This window comes from Lampetra planeri, unplaced genomic scaffold (assembly GCF_965212315.1).
Source record: "Lampetra planeri unplaced genomic scaffold, kcLamPlan1.2.h2 scaffold_762, whole genome shotgun sequence".
Classification (NCBI taxonomy): domain Eukaryota; kingdom Metazoa; phylum Chordata; class Hyperoartia; order Petromyzontiformes; family Petromyzontidae; genus Lampetra; species Lampetra planeri.
This window is the reverse complement of record NW_027615584.1, coordinates 1-16,421: the sequence shown is the minus strand read 5'-3', so window position 1 is coordinate 16,421 and position 16,421 is coordinate 1. Positions and strand designations below refer to the sequence as shown.

The window sequence follows — 16,421 nt, the reverse complement described above, 5'->3', positions numbered from 1 at the left end:
TCTCACTTTTTGTTCATTAGCAGCTTGTATTTCCTCCGTTTCCCGTGCTCGAGGCTACTTTCCTTATGCTCGTTGTCACGGGAACTTCTGCCAGTTCGGTTGCTTCGTGTGTTGTGTCCATGCAGGTGGGAGGAAGAGGAGGAGCCCATGTGAGAACAGCTATGTGTTCTGCTCACAGCCGCTGCAGAGAAGTGGTCAGGAAAGAGAAGAGGAACGGGATGGAGCGGATAACAGTCTGGTTGAGGTGCAGGAAAAACACATGCACACCCTGTACACACACACACACACACAGAGGCTGGATTGGGTTTAAGAGGGCGGTGCTCCAAATGTACAAGCGCCCATGTGCTTGATCTCAGCTACACTGTGGATGCAAGGAGGACAGAGCCAAACGTCCCCACCTGGCCGGCAGCATCCTGACTGACAGGAAGAAAGATTTCACAGTTTTCAGGGACGCTTACAGTGCTGTAGTCTACATATTCAATAAAAAAACAAAAAGAATTCCGCATGTCAAGATTTGCGTCTGTTTGTCTTTTGCTACTTGTCGGTCACATTTCAAGTTTCGTATTCTTTTGAGAAGATTTTTTTTTTTTTTGTGCTATAAGAGCTTGAGAAGACTTTCAGCTCTGTCCTCCGCACCTGCTGCTGTCTCAGTCTCGCACACATTCATTCAGTAGTTGATTGGCACGCAGTCAGTGTTTGAGTCTGTACACAGAGGGACACGGGGCTCTGCTGGCGTCCGTGTTTCAAGTTCAGTCACCGAGCTGGCCCGTCCTCCTGAACCCTTCTCTCCTCACCCTCGCCGCACTCGCCTCCTTATTTTCCACCACTCGTCCTCGTTCAGGTCCTTCACCTCACCACAGCTGCCTCCCCGTGTAGGTGGGGGGAGCAGAGGGGACCTGCAGGAGAGGGATGCCTTCAGTTGACATTATCTGACATAGTTCCTCACATAGACACCACATTCAGCACACGTGAAAAGTAATGGTTGCAATTTTGCATTCGCGCATGCATCTTCAGACACCAGCACACCGGCCTCTTTAGCTTCCACCTGGTTTCCCATGTCTTTATGTCCATATCCTGGATTTTAAACCACATGAGCTGTGATAGCAGAAGATGCTCGCAGTTCTTTGGGACTGTTGGACAGAGGCAGCCTGGCTTTTTCAAGTCTTTATGCTCAGCTAAGATCATATTGTGATCAAATTTACAGCACATTTAATCTGATTTACTTGAGGCAGACGTCCACCCACAATCACGCAGGGCATCTTGTGGAGTTAGTGCTCCATTCTTTTTTGCTTTTCACATTTTTTTCTAACTTCTCACTCCTTTAGTCAGCGTTATGTGCTTGTGTGTGCTTGTGTTCCCATTCATCCTGGATGATGAAGAACATGACGGTGGTCCAGACAGTCACATCACTCACAGGACAGATAATTATTTCCCGTTCGTCAGCACCGATCCACGTCAGATGAGTGACCATTGCTGACGGATCCCGTACCATGCTTGTGCTCTCAAAACGGTGTTGGCTCATGCACGCGCGTCGTGCCCACACACACTCACACGTTTCTCTCATTCTTGTGCAATCATGTACGGTCTGAAATGCACAGATGTGCATGCAGTCGCGTCGGGCCGGTTGAGCGAGAGAGCGGCGTGTAAGCGGCGTGTACCTGAGACTGGGAGGATGTACTCACCGCTCCCCCATTCAGGATCATGGTCATCTCGGTGGGCTGATAGACGTTGCTGCGGAACGGAGCACTAGGCCTGGCGCCCGTGTTGCTGCTGTGTTGCCCGGCGCTGCCACCGCTTCTCAAGCCTTTCATGGAATAAACGGAGATTACTCACACTGAGTCACCGCATCACACATTACAACGCTGTGTAATTCTGCACCCACCGAAATTTCACCTTGTACTAATGTCTAGTTACACATGCAAATGATTCCTGGCTTACATTCCACCCACAGCCTGTCTGCAAATAATACGCCCGTCAGTGCTGAAATACCGTCTCTTTCTGTACCTGCGGTGTTCTCGTCGCTGTATCCATAACCCTGGTTCTCCACGAACTGCCTGTGAGAGAGTGGGATGTCTTCGTCAAAGCTGGTCTCTCTCATCCGTGTCGAGTTCTGGGAGGTGTCGAAGTAGTCTGGGGCAGTCGGCCTGTGGCGGAGGTCTCAGGCAGATGTGGGATTCGGGAATGGCGTGGAAGATCAGCAGGAGCCATCCCTGAGCCACTAATGCGATGGCCAGAGCCGGGTCGTTCCACGCTGGGTCCCTCTCCAGCCAGGCGTTGCCATAGAGATAGAAGCCCACCCAGGCCACCCCAGAGCAGCAGTGACAGAACGCAGGTCAACAGCAACCAGATGGCGTTGCAGCGCCATTGACGTGTCTTCCCGCACAGAGCCAGGGAAGCGGCGGTCAACGCCGCTAATAGGAGGGCTAACACATAGCTGCAGGCTAGAGAAAAGTCCAGAGGCAGGTACTGGCAGGCAGCACGCCCCTCCCTCAGCACGGTGAGAAGTATCCATTCAGCAGCGATGATGCCCTGCACGGCGCTCAGACCCAGTGCCAGGCCCGTGAGGGCACAACCTCCAGGGCTCCGGTGCTCCTGGCCCATCCTGCGCAGACGGACCCCCTGCACCAGCAAGCAGGAGAAGCAAACGGCAAACAGGAGCCCCCACAGCGCCCTGCGGAGCAGACACAGCGCCTCATCCTGCTCGATCAGGTAGGCGAAGCTCAGGCTGAACAAGCCGAGGATGCCCAAGAGAAGCAGGAGGATGGGTCCCACTCCGCTTCGCTTCTCGGCCTGGCTGATGTGGCGCAAACGGCACAGCAGGACTAAGGCCAGCAAGATGGAGGCCAGCACCCCCCCAGCAGCCACTGACTCAACAGCCACACCCCATATGGAGTCCAGGTCACAGAGAAGGGTGTAGGGTCGCACCAGGCCCCAGCCGCAGCCTCTGGGGACAAGGTCAGGGGCAGCGGAGTCTTGACTGTTGGCATGATGGGTCAACAGCAGCAGGAGGACGACGGAGAGAGACGGCGCCATCTCTGAAGGGGAGGACGGAGGGAGAGGAGGCAAAGAACAAGGGATGGAGGAGGGACAGAGGGAAGGAGAGAGAAATCTAAGTGAGCAGTTCTTGTCATAAATGGTTGGAAAGCAACAACAAGCAGAGCTGCCAGTCATTCCCACAGTAATCCGCCTGGGAACAATACACACAATCAGCCACCGCTGTGTTACAGAAGAAACAAAGGACATAAGTTCATGCTGGGTGAGTGACTGCAACACAAAACGCACACACTCTTTCACCGACAGAGTCAGTCCTGCCGCTTTTTTTTAACCCATATCCCATAACCCAGATCCAAAGTTTCCTTTGGTTATAAACTGCTGAACAAAAGCAAATTCAAAAGCAGTATTTTTTATATTTTGACTTACACAAACGAACCAATTCCTTCACCAATTGGAGATACAGACACATCATTTTCAGTTCAATAGTTACTGACGTAATTCACTATTTTGCTGATGGCAGTTTTAGCTCCAGAGCTATTGAAGATACAACAAATCTCTGAACACTGTGGTCATTCAGCAGACTTCTGTGTCATAGTAGTAGTCAAACTGTGATATATCTGTTGCCAAGAAATCTGACCACGTATTGTGGGGTCATATGCACAGATGCTGAAAACGGTCCCTATCTCGCAATGATAAATAATCCTCCAAACAATTCCTGCATCCAGATGGTTCCAGAACACTAACAATATTTAATCACCTGTTCCTTGCCCCATTATCAGCATTTCCCGAACATGTCATTTTAATGAAAATTTAAATCCGTTCATTATGTTTTGAGTTATTTTGTGAAGAGACCGACAAACTAACTAACCGACGCCAGCAAAAACATAATCTCCTTGGCGGAGGTAATAAGATCAGGGAAGTCCGGGAACTTTTTTATGTGGTTTCACAACGATGATCCGGTGGAGCGTCTGCTGAGCAGGGACAGAGGAGCTGCAGCATCATGCATATTTGAATGAAGAAACAGAGGTACACAGAAGAGAAGTAGTGAACACTGTCAGGAATCGACTGCATCTAGCCAGGCGTTAAATGTATTATACACAACGCACAAATACACTGTCCCGGGAGCACAAACCCAAACACTCAGTGCTGTCTGAGTCCTCTTTTATTCATCAACTGTCAGACAGTTGTACACACACACCACACACACACACACACACACACACACACACACACACACAGGTTGTTCACTTCAGATGACTCAGCAGTTTAGATTCCACAAACACCGACGTGGAGGACACTGGATGTTCTCTATTCCCTCTCAGAGCCTGAGATCTGAACACACACCAGCCACCACACCCAAACACCGTCCTCCCCCCATGTTGAATTGGGGTGGACACAGACGACTGGAGCCACCGCCACCAGAAAACGGGACGTTGGCAGACAGGATGCTCAGGTGGACTGACTCAGAATAAGTTAAGAACCAAAGATATGTATAAATACATTAATCGTTATATGATTTTACTGAGATCAACACATTCCAGCTTCTCGCAGGCATCTGATGTGTCGCTCTGCATTTACTTTGAAATGTATTAATGCTAATGCGTCTGTTCTTTACAGCTTGTGAATCACCTTATTTATTTCCGTGAGAGCCCATGAGGCGAAACAGTGCATCCTTTTCTCACTGTTCCGCCCCCCCGAGGGTCTCAAAGAAATAAAAACGCATGCATATAAATGTGTGCTTGGTGCATATTCATCTGTTTACAGCGCTTTCATGTATCCTTCAGAGATTTACATCCTCCAAAGTTCCCCTTCACGCCTCCTCATTACTAAAAGTCTTCGTTCCTCTGGTTTCCGACGGGAACTTCAGCCCCGTCGCCCTCCTTTCCTCCTTGGAGCCACTGGTGAATACAGGTCTACATTAACGGGGATGGAGCACCAAAACAAAAAGATTCACATCCGTACATGCTGTTTTGCACCTGAGAACCATGGTCCCAAACAAAAGTGAAAGATGAAGACAGAAGGCTCACTCATCTAGAGTAAGTTGGAAAGACAGCTCGTCCTGTCGTGTTTTTTTTAACCTCCTTTCTTTGGTCTTTCCTGACTGCCTTCTTTGTCAGCTCCTAATGGCCCAGCCTGTAAAACCACACAGTTGAGACAAGTGCACCCTCACAAGAGACAAACTGGCCCTCGTTCTGCAACACTAGCGACCACTTTTTCACTCTCACCCAGGCACCTCCTCCTCGCACAGATGGTTCGCCCGCTTTTGGAGTAACTTGGCAGCCCGCTGAACTGAAGCTGAAGGATGCACACAGAGAACTTGCCAGTGGCGATGCAAGATGCGAGCTCGCACACGAGTCGCATGTGCGCCCAACATGCATGAACACAAAGTGTTCAAGCAAATCATCCCCCATCACGCATTACTGTGTGTCGGTACACAAAGGATGTTGTCAGTGCGCCCCCCCCCCCCAACGTTTCTGTCACTCCACCTCCACGCAGACATTTCTGTCCTCCCCTCCATTTGAGATCCTCTATTCTCTCCATTTCACCTCTGCTCTCGCGCAGTCGTCTCATCTCTCTGTTACATCTGAGGATGGGCTGCGAAACGTGCGCCTCACCCTCCTCACATCTTGTCCTCTTTCCATCACTGCTGGTCAATCACAGAGACACCCCTCTTCCTTCCATTTTGCCGTCTCTTTTTTTGGCACATACCTCCCCTCCCTCCCCCCCGACCACCTCCTCTCCGTCTTTAACCCCCCACCCACCGTCCCCTCCATTCTTGCTGTGTGTCTTATGTAACCGGGGAAAGATCCAGCTTCTGCCAGTTCTGCTGCACGGCTGCTGTTTCACGGCATCGACCTCCTGAGTGCCCAAGCAGCCCGCTGGCACCGAGGGTCCGTCTTATTTAGTATTATGCCCGAGCAGGGTTACATGCATTCACGCTGCACGTGTTACTCACACACATCCTGTGGCACCACGTATGGAAATACACCGTGGCATGTTTTGTGCACATGTTTTGCGACACATTTGTGGTGAATGTGGCAGGTATGCGGCGTGTATTCCTTACAGCGCTGCTGCTGCTGCTGCTGCTGACACACAACAGGAATACAGAAGTGAATCATTCAAATCATCTCCAGCCTGGAAAAGCCAGGGCAGCCAAATCTCGCAAGCCATCTTGTACAATTACCATCCGTGCTGTTTAATTACAGTTGCAATAATTGGGAAGGGATTATTGCATTTTCATGAACCAGGTCCATTCTCGTGTTCCACAGATGGACCACTGGGGTAATAACTGAGAACGTGTGAGTGTGTTACACCATTATTAGACCGTTCCTTTTCTGGAGCTGCCTTCATTTACATCTTACATCAGTAGCTGGGCTTACATAATGCCTCAGACAGCAGTCATGTTAAATGAACCCCAGCTGTCTGGACCGGCGGTCTCACTGAATGGAGAATCATTTTGAACTAAAAAAAAAAAACAACAACAACAACATGTGTTTCTGAATGCACCTGAAGGCTTCACTGTCCAGGCTTCTCATTGGAGACATCTTCACTGGTCTTTAACCGTTTGCCTCCAGCAGCCACAGCTTTCTCTGGTCCCTTGACAATACGGGTCCAAATAAGGGACCAAACTGATACGCCACTAGGCTGTGATGTTCTTCTCTTCACAGAGAACATGGTTGTAAGTCCTGACTTTTAGCAGCAGTAACAACCAGCAGCAAATGGCGAACTTCCTGTTTCCCTGTTCACTGTTTACTGCTGTTCCAGTCCACGTGCAAGCTTATTTGTTTGGTAAAACCAAGGATACGACTTTGTTGAGCAGAAGCGAAAAAGAACGCACCCAACGTAAATTTGATTACATCCACCCCCTAATGTACCACCCATGTATAATAACCATGAAATGCATTGCATAACTGGCTCTGCTCTCCGATCCCTGCACATCTGTAAACTTCCAGTGTGAGGTCACCAATTCGTCACAGCTGGGACAGACTGATGGAAGACTGTAAGAGAAGTGTGTGTGTGTGTGTGTGTGTGTGTGTGTGTGTGTGTGTGTGTGGAGGAGACGTCAACGGTGACAGAAGGGTGTACCGTAAATTTTCAATGTACTGGAGATTAAAAAAAAAAGAGATGGCAAAGAGTGAAAACATCAGGAAAAGATGAGGGATGTTGGAGTCCTTCCATGGCGTTCCGGACTGACAGCATGCAGAAACTGAGCATGGAAATATTCTCGCCGGCCTCTTCAGACGTCCCCGGCCATTCTAATTAGGCCTCATTACCATGTGACGGGGGCTCACAGCGAGCCCATATGCTAATTGACTTGGCAATAATCCGTGCCAGTGTTAAATCGCTCCCTTCCCTCCCTCCCCCATGTGGTCAGCAACGGACGGGTCCATGCGAAGGCATCCCAGAGCCCCGTGTCGCTTTCCGTCTTCTTTGTGATATGAACAAACATCTTCCATCGTGGATAAATGACGGAGGATGAATGCAGGTTGATTAAAAGGGCGGAGCCCCAAGAGATCCGCTTTGGTTGAACAGTGTGATCGTAATCAGACAAACAGACGGATGTGAGGAGAAAGAACTGGAGCAAGGCTGCTGTCTGGTGTGTGTGTGTCTGTGTGTGTGTGTGTGTGTGTGTGTGTGTGTGTCTGTGTGTCTGTGTGTGTGTGAGTGAAAGCACACATATGAGAGGAGAAGCATGTAAGTTCCCCATATGTGAATCCCACACTCCAGCCCTGCGTTGTGTACATAAATAGGCCACAAACAGACAATAATCCAAACCAGGTGCATATGGCATCCACCCTGAGGAGACACTGAGGCATTCTGGTTTCCCAGGAGGACGGTAACTAACTCATGAACCCGGCAATTAATGTAGTCCACTGATGGAAAACAGAGCCCTGCACAGCCGACCTGCAGCTCTCTGAGTGCACAAACACTGACACAGCGTCCAGCGGAAGGACAACCACTTCCACACATCTGCCTTCTCTACCCGGACTCATCTGGGTCCAGTTCCTTGTCAGGGAGGACAATCTGCAGGGGCTCCATGTCTCTGGGTATGGGACCAGTGTGGGAGGGGCACCGTTGGTTTTAGCTGACCTAAGGAGCGGCTCAATGCAAACACACATTTGGACCCCCCCATCACCCACCCCCGTAACAATGGGCAGGGTCCTCTGGGGATTCCAGAAGAGTGTGTTTGTTTGAGGGACAAGCAGTAGAACTATTGTTACAGAGGTGTGTGTGTGTGTGTGTGTGTGTGTGTGTGTGTGTGTGTGTGTGAGAGAGAGAGGGAGAGATCCAAAAATAAAGACTGACACCTGACCCTAAACCAAAGAATAGAGGAGTGATTGACACTCCTAAAAATACCCCCTGTGTGTTGTTGATCACTAGGAGACCATTTTTGTTTCCCCCCTGTGAGAAACCCACCACAGCCAATCGCTGTCATTTTCCCACAGGCCTGCCTTTAAGCTTAACACCCCCTCCACACTCACACACACACACACCCGGGTCAAGGCCGTGTGTGCCGAACACTGCGCACCCCCTTCTGCCACATACACCTTCATGCATTTGGTGCATCGACGCTCCAGCGGCTGTTTTCAGCGACGCAGCATCCCCCCACCCCCCCACCCCCCGGAGCTGAGAACCAGGAGCAGCAAGCACAGACAGACACAGGGAAAACAACCGCCGGGCACCAACAAAATATGTCATTGCGCACGTCCACCCCCACCGATCACCCCCCCCCCCCCCCCCCCCCCCCCCCCCCCCCACCCCCAACCGATATATCGATTATAATCGATTAGACATTGGCAGGTGAGCGCACCGGGTCTATGTGAGGATCAGCACGTACCTGAACCGATGGGAACCGACGGAGAACGAGGGCAGAGCGCAGCTCAGCTGTCAGGTGTGACGGAGGACACAGCGACAAACAACAAATGTCACATTTCGGAATGAGCTCCGCTGGCTGTGTGGTCTGTCTCCATCCACTCGGGGGGTTCGTCCAGGTCGCGGTCTCCCCCACACACGAACCCCTCGGTAGCAGCACAGGAGCCCCGACAGGTCCAAAAACGGGAGGATTCGACGATGGCAGACCTTCTCAGATCCTTCTCCTAAATCCTTTGTTCAGAGCCGCGCATCCCTCACGCGCCGCCGCGGGAGCTCTCGCGAAGACAGACGGAACGCATACCGACAACCCGCGCGGCGGACTCTCCTCTCTCCGATTCCGTTACACGTCCCGTTCGACGCACACTGCCGCTCGCCGCTGCGCTGAACGCAACGCGACTGCGCTCCGCATAACGTGCGTAACTCTAATCCCTCTGCGCGCACACACACTCACACACAAACACACACATCTGCGCAGAGAAAGTGACAGCACGGTCCACACCGAGTCAGTCCGCCTCAGATGGGGAGATGTTATTAGACCCGTTCTGGGTGCGCAGTCCTCTCTTGCGCGATCGCGCGCGCACTCCTCTTAAAAACTGCCACAGTTCGGAGTCTCCGGAGTCACACTTGTGGTTTCCCCTCACAGCGTTGAACTTGATAGACAACATACAGGACTGTGACAAGTTAAACCGATAAAGATAGACTTCCGGTCAGAGGTTTTCAGAACAAAGTTCTGAACGTAATAATTTAGAGACGCCCATCGCATTTTAAATCAGTGTTATTTGAATCTGTCTTCTTGTTTAAAGTAAATAGGGGATAATTTGCCCCTTTTGTGCATTTCAACCCAAGTGATATTGCCGCTCACTGCTGGAGCACCTCAACGTTCAGTTTTCCAGAGTGAGATTTGATTAGATAGTATTTCTGGTGCTTTATTTCATAAAACCGGATACGATGATGCAGGTTGCTTATGTTCATAAAAATTGCAGCCCGTTTTCCTCTTACCATGCGCAATGTGTCAATCGTCTGTTGTTGATGCTTTTATTTTGAAAGTGTTTTGACATCACGTCCGGGGTTAATCTGTGTATCTCAGGGCAGCTGACACAGACTCGAACTACTGTGATGCGGATTTCATCTCTGTGGTCGCATGTCTGTTGCCTCAGCTGCTCCAGTCACTCACACACGCACACACGCACCACACACACCTCCATCTTCTGTGGGATGGTACGTGACGTCAGTCAGTGGCAGGTGCCTCCAGGCAGGAGAGCATCAGAGCTGCTGGTACTGAATCTCATTTGTACTTTCTCCACACCCTCAAAAGGGTGGTGTGTGTGTGTGTGTGTGTGTGTGTGTGTGTGTGTGTGTGTGTGTGTGTGTGTGTGTGTGTGTGTGTGTGTGTATGGGGGTGGAGGGTCGCGGGCAAAGGGTCATTGGACGTTTGGGGCGTCTGTGTCCATTCTGCATGGGTTTACCCCCCCACTTGCCTCCTTCCTCTCACGTTCTCGTTCACTCAAACACATAAATGCACACTAAGTGAGATGATCGGCGCGGACCCCCGCCAGTAGGAGGCGTGTCATGTGGAGTGGCAGCTGAGGATGTGGGACTAATCTGACAGGTGCAGGCTGAGAGTGACAGCATGGGAAGACGAGGAGGAGGAGGAGGAGGAGAAGGAAGGTCTGAAACCGGCCACTGAAGGATTAATGTCTGTATCAGGTTATCAACAGACAGGCCTGGTCAGTATATCATTAACAACAAAGGAACCACGACACTGATACCCCATCACAGATCTGATCACTGGCGCCTTTTGCAGACGTATTTGACTTTTCGGGAAATAACACTAAGACTGACGATGTTTGAAGTGATTTCACCCTTCTTTTGTAGAACCTGTTGTCGAATCCACCATAATGTTTGCTGAACCTCCTCTTACCTCTGTCCTACATTAAGTTCACGTTTCATTGACCTGTTGCAGGGATTTACATGAAAAGTTCAACAACTTCCTGAGGTAAATGGGAAGCTGGAGCCAAATACTGTCATCACTGCTGCTGGTGGGAACGTCTGAACCATCTGTCGGATGTGGGAGGAAGAGGAGACCTGCATCCAGGTATAATATACAGTCTACGAAAGGCACAGCTGCTGGTCTAACTTCACCAGGTCTTGATGAAGACCTCTAAGCATTTCAGCAATGGACTTTCCACAGTAGAAATGTTAGAATCAAAACTAGAGAAGAAGAGGAAAGCTTAACATCTGCAAATTTCAGTCATGCAAAATCATTTTTCAAGGACCAACGGTGACGATGAAGAAAGATGAAGCCTTGAAATTTGGCATTTTGTTTGACAAAATATTTCTGCACTACTATTCAGACTTGTACAGCTGTTTTAACATTGTGTGTTTTAACATACTGAAAGTAAAAGTATGTTACCTGCTTTCCTGTTATGTTGGGCAAATGTCACAGTATGACGTTATGAATATTTCAGTGCAGGAAGTTGTGTACCGTGTCATTTCTGAACAAAGACGACAGACTTCAGAGGTCCAGTTGCAGCGAGCCGAGTTTCCTCTTAGTAACTGATAACAAGTCACCACACAGTCCTGTGACAGGTTGAAGACAGCCTCCGTGGAGAGATTTGCAGCTGTGGTTTTGACAGGTCCAGTGGCAGAGGAGAAAAAGAAGAGAGAGAATGGTCTGGAAACACAAAGATCCCATGAGATACATCCATGCCATTATGTGTGTAAAACCTCATTGTTGTTTGTTTGGAGCCTGAAGGATCCAGCTGAGACAATCGTCCGATCACAAGACGGCCTTCAAAGACTCCATTCCGTTCAGATTCTCAGTCAATAGTCAATGAGTGTGTCTGAACTGTCTCTACTCTCATATGGGTTCACTTTGTGTTCTGATGTAACTTACAAAGAGAGATATTTATCACAATGACACTTTAAGGGGGGGGGGGTGACTGTGACCGACCCTGATTATTGAATTGTGTTCTTTCATGAGCGGCAGCAAACCGTGACAGCTATCATGTGCTGATATCTGCACTCATATCTGTGCTCCCATCATTTCTTCAGGGTCGGATTAAAGCGGCCAGCATATGTTTCCTGCGTTCAGTATTTTTAGAGGGTGACAGAGTGTGTTTGACTATTAGAGTTTTCCAGTGGAACAGTATCCTTGTGCCTAAATGAGAGCACCTGCGTCACGTTTCCTTTTGTTTCACACCTGCGATACGACGGGATGTGTTGGACTTGTTTGTCCGTGATCTGCACACGCTTGCATTTCTGACGTCTTCATTTTTTACCCCGCCATCCTTACACCCCTCTGTGCCCCCCACAGGGTGCTCTGCACACGAAGCCTCACGCTGACAGCAGGCGGTGGCTGACATCCAGGTGCTACAAGCATCTGTTTCCAGCGTGGAGCATCAGAAGGAGAAGCCGCGACCACACAGGATGTGTAAGCTATCACAGGATGCAGGTGTCCAACAGCAGCAGGAAGACCGTCTAATTTTAAAGAGCACCTTTGTTCCAGACACACATCCATTTTTTTTTTAAACCTTTTAACACCAACGTCATCCCTGGCGCTACATCCGTGCTAGCATACTTTGGAGTGCCTTCATTATGTGACTATTTGCATCAGAAGCGGTTACTGAAAGCTGACAAGCTGCACTCAGTCCCCCCAGCTGGTTGTGATGAAGGAGCTGGGAGGAGGAGGAGGAAACGTCCAGCAGCTACCTCCTTCTCCTAGCGCCTTCCTCACACCGGTACGGTGCTACCGTACGGTTGTGTGTGTCACCTCAGGTCCGCTTCAGAACAGGCCTGTTAGCCCGACTCTGTCCAACGGCATGAGTGGGTCAGTCGGCTTTGGCTAGAATTGGACCAGTACCATCTGACTTGACCACGCCCACTCAGATTTGTCAGTAATATTGATTCTATCATGCAACAAAAGGACAAACTGTCACTTTCATTCCTGCGATCATCCACAAATGAAGGTAATATACAGAGCTGGATAATCCCGCCCTCATCTACTTCCAGGACTTAAATCCTCCAACTGTCACCGGCTGCTCACACGGTTGAAGACCTGCAGAGGCCGTGACCTTTCAAGCAGCATGGCCTCACGTTTCAATATTACAAGTCACCTGGGTGGAAGTTGTATAGTCAACACAAAAGAACATGTGCTAATGTGCAGATATGCTACACCAGTATAATGAAGAATCAACATACAGGTACCCACATAGTAGTTTCCCAAACACACACACACACACACACACACACACAGGTCTTATCTGACCTCCTCGAATGCAGCCACATGGACCGTAGTGCACTTCTTTTTCAGTCACTGAGCCTTGGAGACCCTTCTGTCATCTGTCAGCTCCTTGTGTCTCTAAATGGCCCTGAACAGGATTTAACCCTCCGAAGGTCAGGGTGAGGTCAGTGGAATAAAGGCAGCTCCAGGATTTACCTTCCTGCTCTGTCACCCATGTCATTGTGAGCATCGGCTCAAAGAGACACGTTGGTTTTAAAATGCGTCTCCAGAACCGGGGCTGGTTACGGTCAAACGTGGATTTTGTTTTTTTTTATCAGCAGTGGTCAGCTGGTGTGACGCTGGAACAAGAGGAGGGCAATCTGTCATGGGAAAGCATCACTAGCGGACAGGTTGTCGTCATTGGTCTACTCTTCCCCGGCCATTGAAGCATATCAGTGCACTGAAGTGACAATGCAGCCTAGAATTCTACAGGGGACGCCCCCTTGGCTGTAGCAAATCTAATTTGCAGTCTAGAAACTCCCTCGTTAGCTAACAAGCGGCAACGTCCAAGCTCTGGTTGGGCCAATCACAGTGTGTAGAGAGTCGGTGGGCAGGCTTAACGTAATGACTTTGATCGTTTGGGATCTCTCGATCAAAACTTTTCCACAACACCCCGTACGTGCCCTCGGCCACTTCCCTGCTCTGATTGGTTGTAGCACTATCCTATAAAATGCATCAGGAATTTGAAAGACAACTGATTACCCCCCCCCCCCCCCCCCTAGACCAATTGCGAATATGCAGACCCAACATCTCGTTGGTTTACTCATGAAATTAGGTTTTAGAAATACTTTCCTCCTGAAAAGCCAGTATGTCTGTCCTGGCCCCCTCTCTCGGCGTGTGTCAATGTGAGGACCAATCATAAACCTCCAAAGTGTTACGTCACTGTCATCAGCCCCTCAAATGCTCGTTAACATTAACGCTAAGGTAGGATGATGAATGAACGGCTTAACATCAGTGTGTTAGCGGAACAGCGCGCGCTTGTGAGAATGCTGACTTTGAGCGTTTTGTTGGCTGTCGGGTCCAGTGCAGCATCACAGAGCCGCGAGCGCGCCCGCAGCCGCTTTCTAAACAAGCACATCAGGGGGAATTAGAGCTGAGTTATGTAAAACTCTGCAGTCTGTCTTTCTCTCTCTCTCCGTCAGCCACTTCAGCCCCAGTCCTGGCCCGAACCTCTCCAGGTCCTGTGCACAATTACCCAACCAAGTGGAAGCTACTCTGTCTGGCATGGAGCTGTGCTGAAGCTGGGTGTGGAGAGAAGCTCCATCGCCCCGATCCAATGGCAAACGCCTGTCTGTTGATTCCTGAAGGGGAGAAAAGATTAGGGACATGGGTTTTTGGAGAAAAGGTGGGGGTGGGAGGTGTGGGGGGTTTATATGGACAAGATCATCGGCATGCCTTTTACACTTAGAGCAGTGCTCAGACACCCCGCTGACCCCCCTGCGTGGTATCAGACACCACACAGACCAGATAATCCATCTCCGAGTCTGTCGGTTCATGTCACCCCACCAACACTCGCAAGACACAAATAAGCACGTCCAGCGTAGATGCATGCGCCAACACGCCCGCCGCAGGGAGGATTCCAGCTCCCAGCAGGACGCTACTCAGGGTTTGATGAGAGTGAAGGATTATTGATTTAGTAGGTCATTGGCCAGATGTATCCACATGACTGACATGTTGTGGAACAGTGTAACTACAGTCGGCCAACACTTTCTCACATTTAATTTGTACGGAGTGAACACTTGAAGTACTGTCCTCCTCCCTTCGCTGTCAGTAATGGCTCCGCTAATGTTTCACTCCAAAGGCTTTTCACTTTGGAACTGCACTCGACACAACACTGATGTGTGACGTCTCTCTCCAGGTCCTGCTGTGTTTGTGTGTGTGTGTGTGTGTGTGTGTGTGTGTGTGTGTGTGTGTGTGTGTGTGTGTGTGTGTGTGTGTGTGTGTGTTCTCTTCCCTCTCTACACCTCAGCTCTTTGCTCGATCTCATCTCGTCAGACATCTTCCTCTCAGGCCTCCCTTTCCCCTCTCCAGCTATTTTTTTGCCCTTCAGCAGTCACGCCGTGCCCTTCTCCACCACGTTTGCTCAGATTTCCGTTTAGATTTCGGCAAAAAAAAAAAAAAAAGTGAAACTCCAACGAGTGGTGATGCAGGACAAGACTCGAATTCAGTAACGTGGAGATGGTTATGGCTGCTGCCTGGCTCAGTGTGTTGTTGTCGCATGTCCCTGCGTTTGTGTGTGTGTAGGCCTGAGCATGGAAACGGAGCTGGCAGGACCTGAGAGTGGGACCAGACTGAGGAGGGAAGGAGCGCCACTCGAATGAATCTCCACAGGATGGCTCAGAAAAAGAGCACAGCCATTTTTGGGAAGCACGGAGCCATCTCCTAGGTGAGTACCATGGCAACGGCCACCGTGGGCCCCGGCCTTCAGTGTAGTCCTTTTCAAGTGTCAGGCCAGTTTTTTGTAGTTTCTTGCCTATTCTTCTGCCAGCCCCTGCCCCCCCCCTCTCTGCTTGACATGGTCCTGTTCAACAGGAGGTTGTGAGAAGACTGCTGAGCATCTGTGGGAAAATGTTGCCAGACATCATGCGTGAGCGCACGCTCAAATCACTCTCCACGGGACCAGGGGAGAGACGTACGTCTTGAGCTCCACTTGTGTCATTGAAGGATTCCACCAAACTCAGGAGACACAAACATTTGATGCAACGTCGCTTGCGTTCTTTGGTTTCGGGCCTCTGCTGACGGTAATGGCATTCTGCCAGCCAACTGATCCACGACTCAGCATTGGAATTCGATTTTGTCCGGACATTCATGGCCCTACCCGAGGAATCCGCTGACATGAGATGTTGTTTTTTTTCTTTCCATCCATCAAACGTCATTGTATGAATTTTAAATTCAAATGGACGTGTGAATGATGGCCAGTTGGCCTACATATATTGACATCGATCAAATGTCTTAAAACGTGTGTCGTGTCGTGTGTTGAAATGTTACCGTTGTTTACAAAAACAAGCAGACACGATTTTACGACAGTGATACAGTTACAGGTAAAGTTTTGCTGAGGTAAAACATCCGGTGAGAAGTGTTGTTGTAGATGGCAGCGCCTCCTGCTGGCCAGAGCAACGTTTCACAGCTGCAATGGCTCACAGTTGGTTCTACATTCATTCATTCACTCATCTTCTCCCAGTTGCTCCGGTTATGGGTCATTGTCGTGCTGGAGTCGGTCCCAGGTGTGAACACGGGAACGTCAGGGACTAGTCACCAGTTCATCACAGGG

General features: G+C 49.9%; 1 protein-coding gene across 1 annotated transcript; it reads right to left on the bottom strand.

The window, feature by feature from the left end:
• Positions 1 to 851: 851 nt before the first annotated feature.
• LOC144741884 (G-protein coupled receptor family C group 5 member B-like) lies at positions 852 to 3,033 on the bottom strand. The gene is given in 5 exon segments (XM_078624380.1): positions 852 to 896; positions 1,683 to 1,804; positions 2,005 to 2,137; positions 2,139 to 2,306; positions 2,308 to 3,033. Coding segments are annotated over 5 exon segments (1,194 nt in total).
• Positions 3,034 to 16,421: the final 13,388 nt, after the last annotated feature.